Below are 25,814 nucleotides of genomic sequence, written 5' to 3'. Positions count from 1 at the left end.
CGTAGTTGCTAATCTATCATTTGCATGAAATAAAGGTTTGTTTCCAACCTCTTATACTTGCCTTTATTAAACTATAATTTCTTGAGAGTAAGGACTCTACATTGTACACTGCTGTATCTGTCATAGCATATAACGTGGTTTCTTACACATTTTAGACACAGTAATTGGATGGATGGATGGATAGATCAATAGATGGATGGAAAGAAGAAAAGAAGGGGGGAGAGAGAGAGGGACAGAAGGAGGAAAGAATAAAACTAACCGTTAAATGCACTTTGAATTAGAAAAGCAGATTTGGCTGCTTTGTTCATAAAGGATACCAACCCACAAACTTGGGGGCAGAATAGATAAAGTAATACAACATATATCTGACATAGTGATAACTGACTGTGCTCTGCTCTACAGATCAAAATACTAGCTATGACTGTCTGGTAGTGAGATAAGATCGATTTCTCAGTTTTGTGATTGACCGAATATAGCAACTGATGGTTGCTATATTCAGATGGTTGTTACAACACAGCCTTGTGTTGTAGCTGCACCTAATTAAAACCACTAGATACCATAATTAAGATTACTGAAAGTTTCATTAAGACGTTACTTAATTAACAGGCTATTTGCTCTATGATGTTTAAAAATCTATCAAATGGTATGTTTTATTAAACTACAGATTCTATTTATTGAGCATTTTCTTTTAAGCCATTTCAGATGTAGTCTGCAAAAGTTATTGTTGACTTGCTAAGTAATTAGTTGCAGTGTAGATTTCATTTTTGTTGCTGCCCAGAAAACATTAATTAAATACTTGGGCCTGATTAGATTGTCTGCCCTCGGGATGTAGATGCCTAAAATCACCAGAATGGAAGGGAGTGGCAGGGCAGTTTTTTATACAGCAGTGGACTTGGGATTAGGCGAAAGTGAGTTCATGCCTATGCTGTTACCTCACTAGGATGGTCAAGGCAAACACAGCCTGCAGAATAACACCCATTGACCATAGCTCCAGAATTGGCAAGGATAGATATTTCCAAGGTCAGGAAGATGACATGATTAGTGGAAGGGACACGTACACTGAGAACAGATAAATCTGATTTAAGATCCAGATCTGTTGCTTTTTAACTGTATGACTCCAGGCACGTCCTTGAATCTCTCTCCTATGCTTCAGTTCCTTCATTTATTCAGGAGTAAGCAAACTTTTTCTATAAAGAGTCAGATAGCAAATATTCTAGGCTTTGCATATCACATACGGTCTCTCTCATGTATTCTTTGTTTGTTTTCGCTTTTTTTTTTTTTTAAAAACAGCCTTTTAACAATGTTAAAACCATTCACACCTTGAGAACTGCACAAAAATAGGCTGCTGGCTGGTTTTGGCCCAGGGGCAGTTTTCTGACCCCATATGATTGTATTATTGAGATTTCACTTTTAAGCAGCAAATACCGGGCTCAGAGAAGTGCTCAATAATTATTGGTTCTCCCAAGTATCAATGAAACTAAATCTTTTGGTCAGCTTGAATTGTGCCATAGCTGTTATTATAAAGGTGACCCGACTCTGTTCCCATTTGTGCCTCAGGATTCTCAGCTGTACACAGTTTATGGCTCTTGCTACCTGCCTCCCTAGTGCTTTTAACACAGACCTATATAGTCAATATACAGCCATTTATAGTTTCTCCTGTCCCAACCCTGCTAGCCTTATTTCTCTCTCTACTTTTTGCTCCCAGGGTTTCAACCATTATGAATTACTTGCTATTCCCTATGTACAAGATTTTCTTATGCTTTTCCACAAGCTGTTCCTTGTGATAGGACCGCCTCACTTTCTCTGTTGAGAAGTTTCTACATGCACATCAGTTCTTATCTGTGACATCACCTCTTCAAAGTAGCTTCCCGTGATCCTATCCACCATCAATCCATGTTCCTCCCCAAATCCATCTCTCAGTCAGGGTTGGGACATTTCCATGTGATTCTGTCTCACTCTGTTCACACCTCTGATACTCTGATCACACTGCATTATAACTGCCAATAGTCTATCTTACCTACTAGGCTGAAAAGTCTTGGAAGCCAAGGATTTTGTTCTTTACCCCTCTGTATACCCAGCACCTAGGACAGCACCTGGCTCAGAGTTGATATTCAGAAACTTATTTAGGGTTGCCAGATAAAATACAAGATACCAGTTAAATTTGAATTTCAAATAAACTATGAATTTTTTTTACTACAATTATATTATTACATAGGACACTCATACTAAAAAAATCATTGTTTATCTGAAATTCAAATTAAATTGGATGCTGTGTGTTTTTATCTGCTAAATCTGGAAACCCTAGTTTGTGAATGAATAAATGAATGAATGAGTGCCATTCTTTTCTGTATTAAGCAATAAATCATTTTTATTTATGCAGTTTTCAGATTAGTAAGCCATATTAGAAAATTTCATCAATGTGTCATTAAATCCTTGATTACACTTTGAAAGCATGTTTTTGTATTAACAACAGAGGGACTTAATCACTATTAAGAGATAACTGTTCATCCTTGGGGAACTTTCCAGATTAATAGAAGAAGCATGGCAGTTATGATGGTTTATCAGTAGGTAAACAAGAATGAATAAAATCTATTGCGATTAAGTATGCTATAATAATAATAACCATAATGACAATAATAAATTATGAAAAATATTATAGAGAAAAAATTTGTTTCCCAATTTCTAGTGGATATATTAAAAATACAATCTCAAAGCAATATTAAATATATATTAATTATTATATACGTACATGTATATCTATATGAAATGTTTTCTGTATACAAATAGAATTGGTAACTTAACCTTTTAAGAGCTCCAAAGTGTCAACCTAACTGTGGTTAAGGGTGTTAAGAAGCTGATGTCCCTGCTCAAAAAATACCTTCCTTGGTTTGTCATCTAGTCCCTATAATTGCTGCCAGTGAAAACGGGGCAAAAGGCAGTGTTGTAAGTGACACTGGGAAGATACCGTGTCAAGTATTTTTACTTGCCCCATCTGCAAAGCTGGTATCTCTTCAGTGTGATCTGACTGGGCCAGCATGAGTTAGCTCTAGCTCTGCTAGTTGGGGATGGCTATGGGATGAGGCTTGAGGGGTGGCCCAGCGATGGACAATAGCTACCTATGCCCTCAGTACAGACTAGGCCTTCCAAGAGAGTGAAAGACCTCATCAGCCTCTCTACCCAAAAATTGCTTGTAAGAGTTAATTTCCATTATTTCATATATTTACTTTTAAAAATATTTATTTTATGATGGGTAATTCAGGTACATAGTATAAAATTCAAAAGCTACAGAAGTAATCTCCCTCTTTCTTCTACCCTTTAATCATACATTCTCTTCCTGGATATAATTACTTTTTCTAATGCATCCTAAAATAATTCCTGTATTTTAATGTATGCTTATTTGTGTGAGTGTGTGTGTGTGTGTGTGTAATTTATATAAATGAAAGCATATTATACATGGTTCTGCACTATGGTCTTTTCACTCAAGATATCCTGGAGATCATATTCATATAGGTTCTCTTCAGTTCTTTTAATTTTATTAATATTCCCTTGTCTTACTGTAGAAAATTTTATTTAGTCAATTCTACATTGGTAGATATTTAGGTTATTTCCAACATTATTATACACAATGCTCTTGTAACATCCTGTTAATGTCATTATTTCCCCAAACCATGAATATGTATGTGAGATAAATAATTGCAAGAAAAATATTTTAAAATAGTGCTAAATTGTTATACAAAGCTGAATTGTCTGCAAAGGTTATACTAGATTGTTTTCCTACCAGTAGTGTATTCACATGCATTTGCATTTCTCTCACTGTAATAAATTCAATACCCTGTTTGTTTTTTCTAACCAACGCCAACTGAAGAGTTTAAATTTTAGGCAGTGGTTTGACTTTAGCACTTTTTATTCAAATTGGCCTTATTATACACATAGCCATGACTTTCCTTTCTTTATCCATTAAGTTGTTTCTTTGTTTATTTTTGATTCAAAGTTTCTTCTGTTTATTTTTGATTCAAAGTTAATCTTTGATTTGGATGAAATTATAGCATATTAGGTTAATTGAAGAATTTTGTTTAGAGAGCTAGCTCTTTATTCAAATAATACAAAATATGAAATATTTGATGAGCAAGTACCAAAAGAAAGCGATCTTTTACAGTTTATTTTAAAATTCTAGATATTTCTTTTCCCTAAAAGAGCCCAATTAAAATCTCAATATAATTTTTACCAGTCAAAATAATGATTTTATAAACATTTATTACATAGTTCTTGACTTCTGATCATGAGACTCTTGTTTCAAATGAACGTGTCTGATTTCTATGTGAAAATACATTTTTAGTCACAGATAAAAAAATGTTACTGTGAAAATCTATGCCTTAATATTCTGCTTACATATTCAGATGGTAGATCACAATTACAAGATTATGATGCCTTTTTTAATCTAAAGAAATATCCTTTGATTTGGGATGAATTGTTTCAGGAGCATTGAAAACCATAATAATTATTAGAACTTTTAAAAAGTGTTCCATGTTGGTAAAACTAATTACAGAGGAGAACAGAGCAGTTATTTCAATCACCGTTTCACATCTGAAAAATGAAACAGAGAATGGGACATTTTCTCAAGGTCACCCACTAAGTTGGCAATAGAACAAAAAATAGGAGACACTCTTCTGGCATGTTGTCTAGAATTCTTTATAGGAAAGGACATCCTCCTGGCTTGAAGGCACTTTATAAAGGCAATAATCCTTTGAAATATGTGACCAAGGAAATTAACATTCATTTCAAACATGCATCAGTTGAAGTTTTAGTACGTTTTTACCAGTCATCATTTGAATGTTTTTTCCTCTATTTTAAAAATAGGAAAACAATTGAAGAATCAGTTTTCAGCTCTGTGGAATACAGATGAAACAAAGAAAAAGGAAAATACCACGCATTATTTTATTCTTGAAAGTACTCATGACCCATGAAACACCCATGAAATAATTTGTCTATTAATGTCTTCTCCTGAAATTCCAACTTTATTTGGCCAACTACATTACAAAATTACATGCATCATTATCTGAAAAGAAAAAACAGCTATTAGATTTATTGATCTCTTAATCCATATTATATTACGAAGTATGGTTCAAAGAAGAGGAAGCATAGTGTTAAGAAGAAAGTGAGTGTTTGACTTGAGTAAATGAATAGAACATCTATTATAATGTACTCCAGGTTTGACTTTTTTTAAATTTTTAATTAGAGTAAAATTCTTTCTTCTTTTTTCTTCTTCAATGAAAATACCTGTAAATCATTCAGAAATAAACCAAATAGGCCCCTAAGGAAACAATGGCAATGTAATATCTAAATCTGTACTTCTGAACAGCTAATAAAATAATAATAAGGAATAAATGAGAACAACACACTCTTCTTTCTCTCCATAAAATACACTCTAGGGAGACATTCTTTAAATTTGTAAGACTCTACCAAAGAGTTTAATATTTGAAGCCAGAACACAAAGTAAATACCATTTGTACTCTAGCAACAATAACAACAGCAAAACACTGGGACTCGGAATTTCTTCTGTGGTTCTTATCGTAGTTACAATAGAATGGACAGAGAATTATCTTTAATGACTAGATAGAAGAGCAAATGCCATCCATCTGTCAACATTCAGAGGAATCACATATGGAATATGGAAGCAATATGGATTATGCTGAAGTCAGTTCAGTTTATGACACAAAGGGAGCACAACAGAAAAGAAATAGCAATATGTGTCGCTCTGCCATTGCTTTTCCATCCCCTTTCACTTACACTAATTCCATGTATTAGGTTGAAACATGAAATTGCCAATAATTGGCCATTTTAACCTGCAAAAACAGCAATCTCTTTGGTTCAATCTAATAAAAGTCTATGTTCATTGTTATTGAAGCATGCCATAGAATGCAGAGTTCATAAGTCACATCAAAAATTCATTGTGCCGGGGCTTCCCTGGTGGCGCAGTGGTTTAGAGTCCGCCTGACGATTCAGGGGACACGGGTTCATGCCCTGGTCTGGGAAGATCCCACATGCCGTGGAGTGGCTAGGCCCGTGAGCCATGGCCGCTGAGCCTGCGCATCCGGAGCCTGTGCACCACAACGGGAGAGGCCACAACAGTGACAGGCCTGCATACCGCAAAAAAAAAAAAAAAAAAAGCACTGTGCCATCGACCCAGCAGAAGTAATATGAAAAAAGAATGTGAAAATTGAGTTCTTCCAAATTCATCACTCTATTTATTGTGACCGTGCATGGGTGTAGATCCAAAAGGATTTGCATTCTCTCAGAAAGTGAATTAATGCAGTGAATGGAAATATACACCTATGTTACCGGAAAGGATAAACTTTGGAGTTACTTTATTGGTAACACTTATCATTGCTCTGCCTAGAGAAACATCCTCTTTGAGGTCATGTCATGAGTCCCTGTTATCAATGAAAAAGCAGAGACTGCCTTGGGTGGACTCTGGAAAATGTATCTAGTTCAAACTCAAGTCTTTGTTCGTCATGAGTTGACAAATATTCCTGATAATACATTGATTTTTATGCATTTGTTTTTTCCTTACTCCTATATTCTACATTGGAAGGTTCTAAAGGGCAGAGATCATATTTTCTGTTTAGATATATTCTTTAATATATGGATTTCCATACAGTAACATTTACTTTAATAAGTGAAAAGGACATCAGTGTTTTAAAATGACTCATCTAGGGCTTCCCTGGTGGCGCAGTGGTTGAGAGTCTGCCTGCCGATGCAGGGGACGTGGGTTCGTACCCTGGTTCGGGAGGATCCCACATGCCGCGGAGCAGCTGGGCCTGTGAGCCATGACCTCTGAGCCTGCGCGTCCGGAGCCTGTGCTCCGCAATGGGAGAGGCCACAACAGTGAGAGGCCCGCACACCGCAAAAAAAAAAAAAAAATTAAACTGACTCATCTAAAATTATTTCCTCAATACTTTATTTCATACAAATTGTTTCCTCTGTTTGTGCTTTCCACCTAATTTTTAAGATTTTATTAATATGGTAAAGGAAAAAAGTTTCCCTTAGTCAATCTCTTTTGAAAAGTAGATCCTTGGACTAGTCTACAGGATCTGAATGATGGGACCCTGCCTTCCTTTCTGGTTTCTCCTGGCCCCTGCCTTCTTTTACTCTATCCCTGAATTTCAACCTTCTTTTTTTATAATAAGTTATTTCCTACCTCGGGGTTACTGCATGTTTTTCTTTCCCTGACTCATCTTGCTAATTCAACTCATTTGGGGGGGGGGTGTCTTAATTTTTAATGTCCTCAAAAAGGCTGTCTGTCCTCTGAATTTCAAAATGACATCCTCTCTATTAGATCTCTGTTTGCATGCTATTTGATCAGCATTTTTTTGCATACTAATTTAACTTCTGTCCCAACTAGACCATAAGGTTCAGACATTCAGAATGTAATAGCCCTCAGTAAATATTTGTTAAAATAAACATTGACATTATCTTCATGAAACATGTGAATACTTAAGAATAATAAAGTGTTTGAAAGATATTCACCAAGGTGTTAACCTTAGTTATCTCCTGGCACCTGGCAGATGGTATTATAGTATTTTTCTATTTTCTCTCTTTTTTGTTTGTTTAACTACATTTTTTTTTCCGTGATTAGTACGTAGACGTATTTCTTACGTGGATTTTTTTTCCCTTCAAATTGCTACTGGAAAATCATGGAAGTTTGCATGGATGAAAGTTTGAACTGGAATAAACGGCTCTTGGAGGAGCCGCCTGCATGTGCGCAGGCATGGAGATGACAGCTGGCGTATTTTAAGGAAACAGTTATTTGTTGCAGGTGCAGCAGAGGATCGTCCGTATAGTACCTAGAAAGGTGAGAGGTCAGTTAGTGGAGGACGTCAAACTCTAAAGGACAGTATAGAAACTTTTCTTTTTTCTTTTGCAAGTTCTCATGCAAAGAACTGACATGACTGGATTTACATTTGAAAATGTGCGGCAAAGTGAGATATGACGTAGAGGAGAGAGAGAGTGGTGGCAAGGAGGTCAGTTATAAGGCCTGATCAGCGTTCCGGGGTAGAGATGGTGAAGGCCCAAAGTAAAGCAGTGGCTATGAGAATGCAAAGCAAGGATGGATATAAGAGATAAGGCAAAGATAGAACTAGTATAATCAATCATAGGCAGTGATGGAGAAAGGAGAGTAATAAAAATGAATCCAATCTTTTGAGCCTAGGCAAATACAAGAATGGTGATGTCATTTACCCGGATAGGGAACCCAAGGAAAACAGTGGTTTTGAGGTTAAAAGAAAATGAGTTAGGTTTTAATTAGAGGTTGCAATGGAACTTTCAGACAAGGGTGTCCAGTAGGAGAAAGGTAAAGTTAGAAATGAAGACTTAAAAGTCATTAATATAAAACTAACAGCTGATGCCATAAGATTATGTGAGATTTCCCCAATAAGAAGAGTTAGAGCAATCAAAAAGAAGGCCAAAAAAAGAATTTTGGAGAAACACCTATTTTCTAGTGAACCAAGGAAGAGGATTCAGGAAAACAAACTGAGAAGGTAGCGTCCGAAAACAATTGGGAGACTGATTTAGAATAGAATTTTAGGAAAGGAGATTTCCTGAGAGGAACTCTATCCAGAAGGGTAACATGCTTTCTAGATGTCAGAGGATCCTAAAGTGACAGCAGTGATGATGATGATGGTGATAGTTAACATTTATTGGTTGCTTACTCTATGCCAAGCTTGGTTAGAAGACAAGTGTTTATTTGCATTAATTCATTTTACACTTAGTGTATGTGTTCTATTGGAGTGTGGGAGTTACAAATCATGTTAGAATAACTTCATGACTAAATAGGAAATAGAGTTGGTGAATGGCCTGATACAACTTTTTTTTTCACGACACTTACCTCCTCTGGGACCAAACTTTCAAATAGCACAGTTGAATTTGCCACAAACTCTGCAATTCTAGTTCATAATTAATTCAAAGTCTAATTTCAAGTGGCTCTTGCATGCTTGTCATAGCCTATCAGTTTTGAACATCCTATGTGTGGTAGTATGATTGCCTTTGAGTTTGAGATGTAAAGGATTTATTTTGTCCTAAATTTAACTGTGGACCTTGCCTGTTGCACTTGAATGAGAATGAAGGGCTCTGACCCATGGTTGCTCTAAGCTGTCAAGCCATTGGAGTAGTGTCACTTTTCCATCAAGGCTGACACCGAGGGAATGCTAGGACTCTGATGACAGCAGTCAAATTGCTCTAGAGCCGAAAAGGGAGAGCCTCTCCTGGAACAGTTACTTTGCGTAAACCGTTCTGCTTTGGCCTTGTACGCTCTGTGTTCCCGGAGAGATGTCAATGTACTATAGAGTTCCCTAGCAGCCATGAGACATGAGAGAATTGCTTCAGAAAGAGAAGAGTCAATGTAAACCCTTGCTATGGATTATTCAGATACTGACAGCGACTCTACTTTGGGGTGCAGTGATGATGAAGATTCCAGTGATGAAGTTCAGAGAATATCAGAGTCAGTGCACAGAAAACTGTATTTGCAAATATTTTTGGATATTTTTTCATGCTCTGTGATTTCATTGAAAGGAATTTCTAACTCCTCCAAAAATGCTTAAAAAAAGAACACTACTAAACTGCATAGCTTTTGTTCATTAATTAATGGCAAGTTTGTGAAATATCTGTTAATTTGCCAAACAGTAGCTATTTCTGCAGTAGTACATGTTTATTAATTGTCATGCTGAAATAAACTAATATACAGGTACAAAAATAAATGAATATGAGATTTCTATTTTTAAAGACAATGTGCATGTTAGACCTGGACTGTTATGTAGATACATGGAGCTTTACCTCCTATAAAGAAGTGTGCTGTGCTCAGAGGCAATATGTGTTTGGTGAAAGGTTTAAGTATATTAGACGTTATCTTAAAATTCTATTTATAAAATTCTCTTGCTGATGTTTTTTCAAAGTCTCATATATTATTCTATTAGAAATGCTCAAACACCCTGATATGCCAAAAAGTAAAACTAAAAGAAAGCTCAGTTTTTTAAAAGGAATATTATCTCCCTCTTCTTTTCCCCATGTCTAAACTAGTATTACATGAAGCCCCTGCTACCTTGGCACATGTTCTGCGTGAAACCAGTATCATAACAGCTATGTAGATATGTTACATAGCTATGGAGCTATTGGGACATCCCTGTTTTATGAGTATTTAATATTTCATATCTCAGTCCAAGTGATATTTGCTTTTACCATGGTCCTTGGTCCTATAAAGGAAATAAGCACACACAGTAAGTCACAGTATTGTCAGCTTACATAAATATATTCTCTCATCAGAAGTTTCTACAGTCTCTCCTAAAATAAGGGATTAATATATGTCAATACTAGATCAGGTAGCATTTTTCCAGGAGCAAGCTCTCTGGGTACGCAGGGACGGCATTTCCAGACACCTACATAGGCAGGCATAGTGGCATTAAACATCTTAAGTAGAAACGCAATAACATTGTAATGGCAGCATGAGTTTGGCATTGAATGAACTTGGCATTGAATGATTTTCTATTGTTATATAACATTGTTATAAAGCAACATAGCAGGGCTATGACATACTATGGATAGGAACTCTAATAATTGGAGAATCGAAATGGTTTATTGATTTAGCTTTGCAGTTGGGCACCCATAAACATATTAATGCTGCTTTTTAAAATAGTTAAGTATTAAATATAATTTTTATACTGATGGGCAGGGAGACATTATGAGTGCTTACTGGTCAGATGTCATCCTGCAGTAGAATGAATTTAGAATAGTTGTCAATTTAAAATCTTATAGCAGAGGGTATAGGCAGTGAACTGTTGAGAAAAGAACATGGGCTTTGGAGCCAGACAGCTCTTTGTTCAAATACCAAGACTGCGACTCATTAGCTATGTGTGTCTTTTGGTGTATTACATAACATTTATCCCCAAGTGTAAATTTCAGATAAAATACCCACCCTCTGTTATATGCATTAACTGAGATTTGTGCAGATTGTTTAATATAGTTCCTGATATATACTAGATGCTCAATAGATGGCAAATATTATAATCCACTGTTTAATATGCTGTTTTTTCTCCATGTTATGCATCTTTTTGTTTTGATACATGTCACATTACTAGGTACTGAGCCTGATTGTAGACCATAACTTACAAAGTTTCCTTTTTTAAAATAAAATATTCTCAATTTCTATTGACTATGTCACTTTTCTGATCTTTGATTTTTCACCATCTACATTTAAAAATATCTATGTATTTTCTTTTCGTTGCAAGGAAATTGCATTTATTTTGAAAGTATATGCAATTTAGACCAGACATAGGATACAGTTTTAAAATGTTGGACATTTGTGATGAAAGCATTTTTTAAATTCATATGCATGGAAAATATGTTGAAAATGAAGCATTATTTTTCATATGTTATATTTTTAAAGACTCTGTGGGCAATTTTAAGTTGTCAAGGTAGAAATATATTTTAGGGAAAGTTTGTTTTCTATAAAGCTGTGATAGATTTTTAAAAAATACACTGGCAGCAACTTGTAGTAACGTATGCTGACGTGAGCAGTCTCCTAAGAAATACGTCATTCATACAATTTATAAGGCACCTGATGGGCATTACTGATGACTTCTGTCTGTTGTGTCCACTTCACCAAAAATTACTGCATAGAAATAATAATGGACTTGAAAATATATTATCTATTTCTATGGAACAGAAAGAAAATCCTCACTTTGTTCTTAGGTAGTAGCATTTCATAAAATACCAGACAGCGCCTCCACAAAGACAGTATTGGTGATGAGAAAAATTAGAAGTAATGAACGGCAGGGCCCACTGCTGTCTCTGTGCTAGGCATTATGAAAAACATCATTATTGCATTTAAGACCATTAAGTGGGCACTGTTATCGTTCCCATTTTTATAGATGAGGAAATTGAGGCTTTCATAAAGTGTGTATACCTTGTTTTGTAAAACTGAAGAGAGTGTGACTCCAAAGCCTGAACTCTATTCTTCCCAAGGTTTCAAGATTCCTATTCACACACTTACTAAGCAACTCATCTGTTCCAGCCACTCAGTATAAAATGGGGAGCAAAACTAGCCATGGACCCTGCCTTCATAACGTTTAGTGGAAGGAGGATAGAGCCATTAACCAACAAATAAATGCATAGATTATAAACCGTGATAGGTACTTGGATGGAGAGGTACATAAGGCCATGGGAACAGATAAATAGGGAACCCAACCTAGTTAATTCAGCATGGCATCCCTGAGGAAAGGGGCACCTAAGCCGAGATATAAAGGGTAAGCAGGTGTGAACTGGTCAAGGAGTTGGAGAGGAAGTTCCTAGCTTAGGGAAGGCTTGGTAAGAAGAACTCATGACAGGAAGGAGATCTTGTGTCCAGTCGTTTAGAGGAGCCAGTTTGGCTGGAAGGTGGAGGATGTACGGGGGGCATTGGGAGGATCATACTGGAAATTGAAGAGACTGAAATAGAAATTTTAGGATCAGAAGTGAACTTTGTATGGTAGGTAGATTAAAAATATACAATAATCAATAGGTTTTTTCTTTAATAGCAATAACCAATGAGAAACAGAAATGGAAAAGGAATGCCATAAGAGAAACTGATAATATAAAACACCTAAGAATACTTTTTTAAAAAATGCTAGGAAAAAGATTAAGTGAAAAAGATTAAGAAAGATTAAGACATAAAACTCGATCTGAAAACAGGAGAGTCATGCTGTGCTCTTGCAAGGAAAATTAATATAATCAGAAAGTTCTTCTGAAATCAATGTAAAAATGTAATACAACTCTACTAGAATCCCATTGTGGGTTTCTTTAGATGTGGAAAAATGATTTTAAAATCTTTATGAAATATGAGTGCTTAAGAATATCATCAAGATATTTCTGAAAAAGAATTTTGGTAGGGGAAACTGCTTTTCCAAATACTAAATACTAATAGTTACTACAAAGCAACTGTAGTGGTAGCAGCAGCATGTAGCAACAGTGAAAGACAAAAGGATCAATGGAAAAATATAGTTCAGAAGTATCTGTGAGAACTTAGTGTATTTTGAAAAAATAAAAATCCACTGGGAAAGTCTTTATTTTCAAGACGTTAAAGCCCGATATTAGAGACATATGATGTTTCAATTATGATTTTTAGATGGTTATTAACACCATATTATTTCCTATGTACATATCTCTGTAATGTATTTCAAACTTATATTTATCATTAATTATATTAGAAATTTTACCTTACTAGGAAACAGTGTTTCAAGTATAACTTAATGTTTCCATGACAGTGGTACTTTTAAATTTTTAGTAGCTCAAAATGAAATGTGAATGTTAATTTACCAAATCCACCTTTGACTGCTGGATAAGATGAGATACCATGGCAGATTTATAAAGGTTTAAGAGGTTGATAGATATTCCTGCAGTGACCATTTAGATGCTTACAAAGGAACAGTATATACATATTTCAATCAGAGTGATTAAGATTTGTTGAATGTTCTTGAACAGCCATAAGCTCTGGTGTAGGTGAATAACTGTTTATTATAAGTTGCCAAAAGATTGGTCACATAAGTACAGGGTCTCCAAAGTAAGAAAATGATTAAAACAGGTCCATTATTCTCAGGGTAATAATGATAAATTCATACACGAATGGATTAGATACTCAAGTTTCCAGAATTATATCTTCAGGTTTTTTAAAAAGTTTACCTATTCATGTTCATTACTGTCTTTATCATCATCCAATTAATTCATTAATTCCCCAACTAGCATACGGAATGGTGATACAAAATTTTGTTTCATTTGTGTAAGTGAAAATTAAGTTTGAAAATTATAACTACTAGATTATAATTGTAAGATTTGTGTGATAAATGACAAGAGTAATATGGTTCCTCAGGACAAAGAAATTTGAAACATGAACAAAGCTTAAACCTGGAAGTGCAAAACTCAGAAGAGTATACATAATTTAATATGTGTCTTGAATTAATCATAATGAACACTTTTCTTTGATATTAAAGGGTGTTTTACTTCAATCTCTCTCTATTTTTTGTATAGGGAAGATGTCAGAACAGCAAACGTAATTGCTGCAGAAGCTGTAACCTGCCTTGTGATCGACAGAGAGTAAGTGCCTTGCTTTCTTATGCATATTGCACACTCATATCAGTGACACACATAAGTTCCTGGAATTAGACATCGCTTCATGGAGCTATTAATACCTGTTTTATATCTTTTTATTTAAAATGAGTTCTATATTTGATTCGTATTCCCTGTTATTCTTGGAAGTGGCTCACTCTGCCATTCCAACTTTGTGATCTTTAACAAGGTATGTAACCACTGTGAACTTCACCTCAGCTCATTTGGGAACTGGGGATAATGCAACATCATAGAGATATCATGAGGATTGATGAGAACACATGAGAAAAGCGTGTTCATTGCAGCTCTATTTACAATAACCAGGACATGGAAGCAACCTAAGTGTCCATTGACAGATGAATGGATAAAGAAGATGTGGCACATATATACAATGGAATATTACTTGGCCATGAAAAGAAATGCAGTTGGGTTATTTGTAGTGAGGTGGATGGACCTAGAGTCTGTCATACAGAGTGAAGTAGGTCAGAAAGAGAAAAACAAATACCATATGCTAATACATATATATGGAATCTAAAAAAAAAAATGGTTATGAAGGACCTAAGGGCAGGACAGGAATAAATATGCAGATGTAGAGAATGGACTTGAGGACACGGGGAAAGGTTAAGCTGGGACAAAGCGAGGGAGTGGCATGGACATATATACACTACCAAATGTAAAACGTAAAATAGATAGCTAGTGGGAAGCAGCCTCATAGCACAGGGAGATCAGCTCGGTGCTTTGTGACCACCTACAGGGGTGGGATAGGGAGGGTGGGACGGAGACGCAGAGGGAGGAGATATGGGGATATATGTATATGTATAGCGGATTCACTTTGTTATAAAGCAGGAACTAACACGCCATTGTAAAGCAATTATACTCCAATAAAGATGTTAAAAAAAAAAGAAAAGAAAAGCATGTGTCCAAGTGGTCTTTACCCAGGAGACACTTGACCAATGCTATTTGTGTAAATTTTTTAAAATAATAATTAGTAGTATTTTTCAATTATATTTTATAATTTATAAAATATTTATAGTATATTTTATAATAATTATAAATTATTTTATGTTTATATAATATAAATTTATTATTGTTACTAGGAAATGGACTATTCCTTGAGCATGTTTTAGTTTTCTCCTCTATTCTCCCACCCCCAAATTTCTAAAATAGAAGCATTTAGGAAGACACTTTTGGAGAAAGCATCAGTTCTACACATAGACATATTTAGGGCCATTAAAAGTTTGTTCAGTGATGCTGTTCCCTGTTCCTTTCATTTATTCTGCCTTGCTAGCCCCATTACCTGAATGCTTTACAGGTTAAACTACAAATATCAGATTATTGACTCTCCAATAGCCTGAGTAAAATGCATGTCTACTGTCTGGAAGCAGTCCTCCAGATGTTTTCTCTTTGCTGTGTATGTGGATACATTTATCACAAAAGCCAAGTGCCTGACCCAGGAGAAGAACCATAAAGCATCCATTTTAGTGGAGCCATTAGAGCTAGAATAGGCTGTGAATGTCAGTGTGGAATGAAACTGAGGGGCAGATATGATCAGTTCAGAATGAAGGAGTTGAATGTTGAGCTCAGGGGCCTCTGGACGTAGAGGAATCCCACTTGATTCACAGATCTCACTTTTGCATGCCCCTCTGTGCTGGATCTCTAGAACCAGAGCAGTGGCATCATTGCAGAATGATAGCTATATCCATGAATATTTCTGAAACAGATATTCTTCATCTGGTTCCCAGAAACAACAATTACCTGTTCAGTCTTTTTTTCATTTGACTAACGTTTTTCTGAGGCTGTAGCACATACGAGGCATTGTTAAGGGCTGTGAGAAGAATCAAAGGAGCAGCACAGATCCTGGTTTGGGGGGTTAGCTTCTAATGGAGGAATTGTGGCATTTATACAAATAACCGTCATGCAAAGCAGAAGGCAAGAATGGTCCACAGTGTACTGTGGGAGTCCAGAGAAGGGAATTGACTGCTTCTGGGGAGAATCAGGGAAGTCTTCATGGAATAAATGGTTTTATTAGATAAATCTGTAAGTATAGGAGAAGCAAGATAAATAGAGTGAATAGCATAAGCAGTACTCAGAATAGGACTATGAGCCATTTCTACTGGCTCCAGGGAGGCTGTGTAAAGGTAGTTGGAGGAGCTGTGACAGAAACGTTCACAAACATGTAGGGGCTGGTTCACCAAGATTACCAAGTGGTGGGAGAAGGGTGACTTTGACAGTTCTCTGCAGCCAGATAGTGTCACTAGAACACTGAGAAGGCTGTGTAAGATGAATTAGAGGGAGAGGGTAGAGACAGAATATCTGATTGGCAGTCTGTAAATCCAAGTGGTGATCATGAGAACATTAATGGGAGAAGTACATTAGAATGAAGAGGTAAACCCAGAGGGCTTAACACTTGACTGAATGTGAAGGCTAAGGGAGAAATTAGGGGTGTAGTCAGGATTAAGAAGATCTAGAAAGAATGTTGAAAAAAAAATTAGTTTGGGAGGCATAATGATTTTTCACTAAAAATATAATGAATTTGACATACAAGTTGGACACTCAGGAACAGATGCCCTGCAGGAGGTAGAGAATATGGGACAATAACTCATTAGAGTTAACTTAAAATTAACTTAAAAATTGCTGACATCGGGCTTCCCTGGTGGCGCAGTGGTTGAGAGTCCGCCTGCCGATGCAGGGGACACGGGTTCATGCCCCGGTCCCGGAAGATTCCCCGTGCCACGGAGCGGCTGGGCCCGTGAGCCATGGCCGCTGAGCCTGTGCGTCCGGAGCCTGTGCTCCGCAGCGGGAGAGGCCATAACAGTAAGAGGCCCGAAAATTTCTGGAAATAGTGAAAAAGAGGAAAGAAAGAAAATTTGTAGAGGTGTAAATAAGGAAAGTTATGGGAACTTGAATGGCCTTAATCTTGCCTCTATAGCATAAAGCAGGGGAATCTGGTGAGGGAAGAAGTGACACTGGGGCTGAGGGTTTGCCAGCTGATTGGGGATGGATGGGTAACCGTATCAGTTTATATCTCTACAGTCCTTTGTAATTTATGAATTTCCACACGTATGAGATCCCACCTGGAAAAAAGATAGGATGTTTAACAAAAAAAGAAACTGAAACCCATAAAAGTTTAATAACGTGATAAGGTTTCGTGGTAAATAGCAAGGCCCAGATTAATCAAGTCAGAGGAACAAACTGATGGGACATTGTGAGTCATCTAGTGCAGGTTCTTCACTTTGGTTAACTGAGATCCCGAGAGATGAAGGAGCATCAAGTAACATCACATACATACATTTGATCTCATCCATTCTCTTTTCTCAAACCTAGTCATATATAGTGTGCTGTGGGGAGTGTATGGACTCTGTCAAATAAAGCTCAGTACTGAATAATTACTGCACCATGTTATGAGAATATGGGCAAGTTATTTAAATTCTAAGTCTCAGTTTCCCTATCTGCAAAATGGGATATTGTCACCTAAATTATAAAATTGGTTTGAAGATCAAACAATTTAATTCATATCAAGGTCCATGCACAGCACAAGATGTGTAATAAGCACTCAATAAATGTGCCCTTCCTTTTCTTAGAGAAAGTATTGGAATCCCTTGGATGTAGCAGTTTTTCTCTCTAATCAGCATAAGTTTATCTTCAGGGGTATACACAGAAAGGATACCTTGAGGGAGGTCTGGCTTTAAACATAAATATAGACTTGAGGATATGGGGAGGGGGAAGGGTGAGCTGTGACAGGGCGAGAGAGAGGCATGGACATATATACACTACCAAACATAAGGTAGATAGCTAGTGGGAAGCAGCTGCATGGCCCAGGGATATTGGCTTGGTGCTTTGTGACCGCCTGGAGGGGTGGGATAGGGAGGGTGGGAGGGAGGGAGACGCAAGAGGGAAGAGATATGGGAACATATGTATATGTATAACTGATTCACTTTGTTATAAAGCAGAAACTAACACACCATTGTAAAGCAATTATACCCCAATAAAGATGTAAAAAAAAACCCACATAAATATAGAGAAGACAGCTTGAGTCTAGGGCTCAAGAGGTGCATTTCTGTGCTCACGAGAGGAGTTGGGCTTCTCACCAAATGATGAATTCACAGCTTAAAAAATCAAACTGTAACTGAAGGATCTTCTCGTAAGCCTGCTGCTGGTACCAAATTTATGGCCAATTAGGGGAGCACCAGGGCTTCATCCCATGCAAACAGATGGCAGATGTTAGAACTGTCAACAAAAGGAGCTTCTTTCAAAAATTTACAACTGAGGTACCATGTTACATAAGCCAGTGATTATGCTTTATCATTCCAGAGGGACAGCAAAAGAACATTATTGTAACTAATCATGCATGTCAGAATTTTTTTAAAAATTGCTCATTGACAAACTAGAAAATGATAAACAGATACATGGTTTTCTCAGGAAGCATTCTCTGAGGATGGGTTTCTTGCAGCATAGTCATTATTTTAATAATTACCCAGTCTATCTGCAGTCTTTCTAAAGCTCATGAAAATTGACATAAAAGAATATTAATCTAACAGAACAACCTATTTCCATTAATAAAGTTCTTGAATATATAAAACACAACTAAGAATATTTAGCATCTCTTGTTTTGGAATCCATGAAAAGAAATAAATATAAAAGTAACTATATCATTGTGTTCCTTCATCAGTTATGCAATGTTTACTTCTTCATTGGCATGGTAAGTTGTTAAGGAAGCTAGGAGTTCACGTAGGATAACTTATTTGTTGACATGTTGAGAACCTTTTTAAAGACAGTAATATAACTACTAGTAAATATTCAAAGAGTTACATATTTTCCCCAGGAAATTAAGATCTAAGTTAGAGTCTCAACTCTATCCCTGATTTATTGTGTAACCTCCAAGATGTAGCCATATGGGTTATAAAAATTGAAACACTTTCATACTGGTTGGTAAATAGCAGTAGTCTGAGCTCCCTGTGTGTTTTTCCCACGCCTCTGCTGCCTGGTGATCTGATTCCTGTGGCCAGGAATCTCCAGATCTCTCCTTGATCCAGCAACTAGAAAGGAGCGTCTGGCATACATCAGGACCAGTGTCCATTCTGATTGGTCAATTCCTGTGTCATACTGGCAACTAATTATTTTGACTAGTAATGTCAAGCTAAAATGACAGTTTATCACCAGGAGTTTTCAAGCTTTTGTTTTACTAAACCCATTGTTTAAATAAAATAAATTAGAAAGAAAACAGGAACCTTTTTTGGATGTCAAGAGAGTAAGACCTCTTAGTCTACCCAGGAGTCTTCCCTCTCTCCCTCCAAATCACTCACTCCACATGATTCTTAAGGCCCTTCATGAGACCCCATGAGTCATTAAAATGATTTACAAACCATGTATGACTAACCCTTACCTTTTTGTGACACTCTGTGATATTTAATCATACTTTGGAGCCAGTTATGTTATTGAGACAAAGTCTGGGGGATAGAAACCAAGAACTAGCCTAGAGGAAGTGCAGTGTACTGGGGCATAAAAATAATGAGATTAGGAGGGAGTGTCAAATACCAGATTATTGGGCATTGGAAATGGCAGTCTTAGAAATTAAGGTATCTCTGTAGATCAGAAAAGCCTAGGTGACTCTGGGTCAAGTTTTTACCTCCTAGAGCTAAGTTGACTTGTGTGTAAAAGACATATTCATACCATCTATTTAAAAGAGTAGCAAGACTGTAGCATAGCCACTAGGCTAATGATTAGGAAGCAACTCATAGGTCTAAGGCTGGTCCCAAAACCTGTACAAAATAGAGTAGCAAATAGGTTACCAAGAAAGATTGGACATAGAGAAAAAAATCACTGGAATTGGTAAACTGAAGACTACTTCTCAACACCCAAACTGGAGCCTAGAGCCAGACTAGGAAATTTTAACACTTATTCAGAATAAAAAATGAATGCCTGCTTCCTGTGTCAGTTACTTGGGCTACTGAGATGAACAAGACACGAATTCAATACAGGTTTGAAAACTGAGTGTATAGGACCAGCTCAATTATATTACATTTATGTTGCTGTTGTTGTTTCTTTACCAGTAATGGTAGCAAACCCTCCGTCTGTCTATTCACCCTATCCTCCACATGTAGCCTGTTTCTAGTACTAGTTTCCGGTTCTTTAGCCACATCTGCCATCAGTCTCCAAGGATAGTGCTTCTGATCCTGGCCTCTACCCAGATCTCCTCCCCGCCTTCTTGCTTATGGTAGGTTGGTGCCTTCCTCCATTCCCCTTTGCTGTGGCTTATTTAGGTGTTCAACTCCAAGTTGAAAGTAAAATAAACAAAAATACTGAAGCCATGCTCTGGGCTCCGTAGAACAAGCAACAGACCAGCCAGGCAGGAGCCAGGGAAGTCATCTATATCAGGACTTAGGATGTCAGAGGAGATGGAAACATGTGGAAAAATAGTATTTATCCAACCTCTCTCAGGGAGGGTGCTATAGATGTTTCCTGGCTAAGGCTTCTGCTCAAGAAGGAACAGATGATCACTAAACTTCCCCACAAAAATGGTGGGTTGTATTAAGTGCAGGAGGTTTATTTTCTGAGTGAGGTATGTAAGTATGAAGCCATAGCTGCATGACGTAAACCAGGGATAGGAAAACTTTTTCTGTAAAAGGCCAGAAAATCAATATTGTATGCTTTGTGGGCCGAATGATCTTTGTTGCACCTACACGATTCAACCGTTGTAATGTAAAAGCAACCGAAGACAATAGTAAATAAATGAAATGTCTTTGTTCCAATAAATCTGTTTATAGACAATGATATTTGAATTTCATATTATTTTTAGAGGTCAAGAAGTATTATTCTTCTTTTGAAACTTTTTTGTTCCTGCCACTTAAAAATGTACAAATTATTCTGGGCTTCCCTGGTGACGCAGTGGTTGAGAGTCCGCCTGCCGATGCAGGGGACACGGGTTCGTGCCCCGGTCCGGGAAGATCCCATGCCACGGAGCGGCTGGGCCCGTGAGCCATGGCCGCTGAGCCTGCGCATCCGGAGCCTGTGCTCCGCAACGGGAGAGGCCACAACAGTGAGAGGCCCGCGTACTGCAAAAATAAATAAATAAAAATAGATAAATAATTTTTTTTAATGTACAAATTATTCTCAGCTAATGGCCATACAAGAAACAGCAGGCTGAATTTGGCCTGTGAGCCATAGCTTTCTGACCCCTGACTTAACCAATATTCAAGAATTGAGTGCTGCCCCCAGTGGTCCTATTCTGATCTTCCTCCAGGTTGTGCTGAGCCTATCTTTTAAACATAACAAATACACGCAGAACACTGGTTTGACGTGCCTTCTGGTGTTGGTCCTCCCAACGCCACCTGTCAACTTGCTCTCCCCTCACTGACACCATTCACCCTCCAGTTCCCTCATCCTCTTCGCTTTACTCTTTTACACACCCCACACACACATACACGCTTTCTTCTTCGTCTTTTTTTTTTTTTTTTTGGTCGTGCTCCGTGGCATGCAGGATCTAAGCTCCCCAGTCAGGGATTGAACCCATGCCCCCTGACTGCCAGGAAATTCCCTGATCCCTGTACTTCTTAATTGCACTCCTGCATTCTCAAGGACTTCGCTTCAGGCTTTTCATTAATTTAGGTAGTAGCCAATTAGAGATTAAGATGATTCTCTGTGAGTTATTTGCATTTTGATGACATACCCCTGAACACTGAAAAATCATGAAAATCCAGAAGATTTTAGAACTTCAGGTGTCATGGAAGGAGAGGGGAGGGACCGTATGGGAAGAATTTGGTGACAGCAGAATCTTTCCAGCACCGTTCTCACCCCACAGTTCTAACCAGGTCAGTCTCATGAAGGCCCATGCACCCAGTGGTGTGTGCCCCACCTAGGTCACCTGTGTCTTTGTCTTTTTATAGCTGCCATTCTGGGTCCACATGACAGGACTATAGGGACTCCACATGCCACATTGCCTGTAGTCACATTACTTAACTGATAGGGTGACAAATTTAAAATATTTCACAGCCTCAGCCTTTCCCACGGTCTAAGTATATTTTATTTTGGTTCATTTTCCAGAAAGAAAGCTGAGGCGATGTGAGGATATTTGCAGGATGAGCATGAGAAAACAGGTGTGACTGGTGTCAGTTGCAATCATTTGGGCTTGTCTTTTTTATGGAGCTGTTATCGATTGGTGTGCTTTACAAAAAAATATTTACTAATTAAGAGAGATAAAATGCAGAAGTTTAAAGAGAGTCGTTAATATTGGTTCAGTTTAATAATGGGAGTTGAATTATAGCGTGCCCTGAGCAAGCATGATCTAACTACAGAATAAGCACATAGCCACTGGAAAAGGGTTATAATCCAGAGATAGTATTCATGGTTTAAACTCATAGAAAGGGAGGAATGGGACTGCACTTCATCACGTGTGCCTTTTCTAGTGCTTTAAAATCATAGACCCTCCTCCTGCTGCAAGTCATTAGAGAAATTATATATAGCATTACTGACTAGGGAGCTCATTGAGAAGGTCTGGTCCCTTGCTTCATCTACCCAAATAAAACTTACTGGTTACTGGCCTTATGTCAGCCACTCAGACATCTAATATTTGGGGAGTTTAGAGGCAAATGTGTAAATATTGCACTACCTATTTCTATCCCTGTTGTATGGATAATTTCCAGCTCTCATTTGTTGTGTCCCAAACTCACTGAGGTTCTGACAGTATCCTTTGGTAACCTGGACTCTATTCAAACTAAAAGAAGTCCAATGTCATTAATATGTTGGTAGAGCATTAATCAAATTTAGCACATTCTTTTGTTTAAAAAAATTGTTAAAATTTTTTTCAGATGATGACCAGATTAGTCAAAAAGCCATAGCAGAAACTTAGGAACTGTGGAGACAAGGGGTAGTCACAAACCCCAGGCCTGTAAGAGAGCACGCAAGGAAAACACTCCTCTTCTCCCATCCCTCTCTCCACCCTCCACCCTGCCCTGCTGAGACTAAGAACTAGACCTTGTTATGGGGAAAGGTTTCTGAAACTGGATATTATTGACATTTTGGGTCAGCTAGTTGGTTTTTGTGGAGGGCTGTCCTGTGCATTGTAGAATGCTTGGTAGCATCCTGACCTCTACCCACTAGATAGAAGTAGCACTCCCCGACAACCCCAACGTGACAATAAAAAGTGTCTCCAGATACGGCCAAGTGTCCCCTGGGGGAAAATCACCCTTGTTGGGAAGGACACAGCCATGGCTTGCTAGATGGCAGTAAAGTGCTCTGATGCCATGAGAGTAGAACTTGTGCCACAAGGATTCCAGGGAAAGCTGTTCATAACAAGGAAACCACCTAAGGGGAAGTGTGCTGGGAAAGCTGCTGGCTGCTTAGTATTGCTGGCCTCCAAGTACTGTAGTAGCCATACACTGGAGAAGCCACAAGAACCTACCAAGCTGACTGGAGCCAGGAAGCAAAATACCTTATTCTTGCAATATCTCCCCAGTGCCCTCTCCTGGCAAAGTTTCAGTGCCAGTTGGCAAAGAAAGAAATTTAATAGCCCAGATCCATTTTTATAGAGCAGTCAAAAGGGTGAATTTAGAGCTGACAAGCAATAAATAAGTCAATAACCAGTATAGATTCCAAACCAAATCCTATTCCAAGGTCCAGAGCTATAAAGATAAATAGCAAAGTCTTTGCTTGCCTTGGAGTAACTCCTGATCAATACAGATGCATTAAAAATCATGAGATACTGCCATTTCAGTGTGAAAAGTAAACTTGGGGAGAACTGAAGAGGGAGAAATGTGTTTTGCCTGTAGCATCCCAGAGGACTTGCTGGACAAAGTGATATGTGAGTCAAGTCTTTAAGTTTGAGTAGGAATTTTACAAGTGAAGAAGGGAGGATAAATACAGCTCCTGCTGAAGGAAGGACGTACACTAAGATGAGGAATTTGGAAATGTCATTGTACAGTAAAAAGTGGAATATGGCAAGAAAAGAGGATTTATGGGTCAAGGAACTGGACAGTAAACTAGACAGGTGGTGTACTGGGAGATACAGTTGGAAAGAAGAGATGGGGACACATTATAAAGAAATCTCCTAATATCTCAAACTAAAAGAATATGATTTTATCCTCTGGGCAATGAGGAACCATCAGAAGACAGTGACTACTGCAGTTTGTATTTGCTCTTGAAGGAAGGGAGTGGAAGATCGATTCCAATGGAATGAACTCAAGCAGGGAAACAAACTACTGGGAGACTACAGCGACAGCCCTAGCGGTTGCTCACTAGAGTTTAAGAGTCTAAACTTCAAAGCAGATTTGGGGGAATAATTAGATGTGAGAGGTTAAGAAAGAAGTGCTTCTGTCTTGGGAGATTTGGTGGATGTCTATAATAGATCAAAAGTATGAGAGATAGAGCAGGTTGAGGTGAAAGTAATTGGTCGATCAGTTAAGGATATGTTAAGTTCAGACTGTCTAAGTGGTGTTGAGATATTCAGATGGAGAAGTCCACTGACAGAAATGAGTTGTTTTATTTTTTCCTGACAATCAGATGATAAATAGAAATTGACGATGATTTCACAGTTCAGCACTTTAAAAATATTGCAATCACAGCTTTGGTTTTGTTAATTACGATTGTTTTGTTTTACACCAAGAATAAATAATTCATTTTCCCTGTTAATTCTTAAAACCTTTCTATATTTCCGAGGCTTGCTTTTTTTTTTTTCCATCAGATGTTTTAAAAACTGTTGTTTAGAGACTCAGCAATGCCTTTGGAACTATAAGCCAGTTGTGTGAATGAATAAGAAAACTGTGAAAAATTTTTAATTTTCAAATCTGAAAAATCAGTCTTAATTTTTTCAGTTAAAAAGGTAATAGTTGAAATTTCATATTTGAAATTCTCTTTAAAAGTTTTCTGAGTCCGCCTGCCGATGCAGTGGACACGGGTTCGTGCCCCGGTCCGGGAAGATCCCACATGCCGTGGAGCGGCTGGGCCCGTGTGAGCCATGGCCGCTGAGCCTGCGCGTCTGGAACCTGTGCTCCGCAACGGGAGAGGCTACAACAGTGAGAGGCCCGCGTACCGCAAAAAAACAAAAACAAAAACAAAAAACTCAAAGTTAACTACTGTTAAGATTTCAGTATATTACCTTGAATAGTGACATCCCACTGCCTAATTTTCTTTCCTACTTTGTCCACATACAGGAGTAGCATAAATAATACATATATACACACATACAGATGGATAGGTATATACAGATAGATACACAGAGAGAGAAATTTGCCCTGTCATTTACTGAACACATGTGCCAATCACAAAGCTAGTTGAGATAGATAGATAGCCTGATAATAGGTATACACATACATACATACATAGTTACTCTCACAAACATGAAAAGAATATTTTTATCCTCTTTTAAAGGTAAAGTTGGCTCTAGAGAGCTGAAGTATCATGTCACAAAACAATATGGCTTATAAGTAGCGAAGTAGTGTTTGAACCTAATTCTCTCTGTTTTCAAGGCCTTACCACATTGCTTTAGTTATTTACCATGTAAATTAAAATATCTTATGAGCAGAAGTTGAGTCTCTTTGTCTCAGTTTCTTAAAAGTGTTTGGACATGTAAGCTCATTTTAATTTTTGATTTTGTAAAGAATTCTTTGCAAAAAAAGAAAAAGAATTCTTTGCATATGTCTTTGTCCCTGTTTAGAAAAATTTCCTTGAGGAGCTAGTCAGTCGTGGAATTACTG

General features: G+C 37.5%; 1 protein-coding gene across 5 annotated transcripts in view; it reads left to right on the top strand.

The window, feature by feature from the left end:
- The window catches only part of PRKG1 (protein kinase cGMP-dependent 1), a gene marked incomplete at its 5' end in the record, with an annotated part of 1,185,104 nt that overhangs the window by 1,038,001 nt on the left and 121,289 nt on the right, over nt 1–25,814 (top strand). For 4 of the 5 annotated variants that reach the window (XR_014297858.1, XM_082673091.1, XM_082673088.1 and 1 more), the window contains one exon: nt 14,050–14,115. Coding sequence is in view for 4 of the 5 variants with exons in the window: in XM_082673091.1 (XP_082529217.1) it covers nt 14,050–14,115 (66 nt within the window). Of the gene's footprint in view, nt 1–9,248; nt 9,497–14,049; nt 14,116–25,814 lie in introns of those variants that run through there. The other variant, XM_082673089.1, reaches the window with a different exon arrangement.

The sequence above is a fragment of the Grampus griseus genome (assembly GCF_964374135.1).
Source record: "Grampus griseus genome assembly, chromosome: 16".
NCBI lineage: Eukaryota > Metazoa > Chordata > Mammalia > Artiodactyla > Delphinidae > Grampus > Grampus griseus.
The sequence above is the reverse complement of the archived record's forward strand: the minus strand, read 5'-3'. Positions and strand labels throughout refer to the sequence as shown.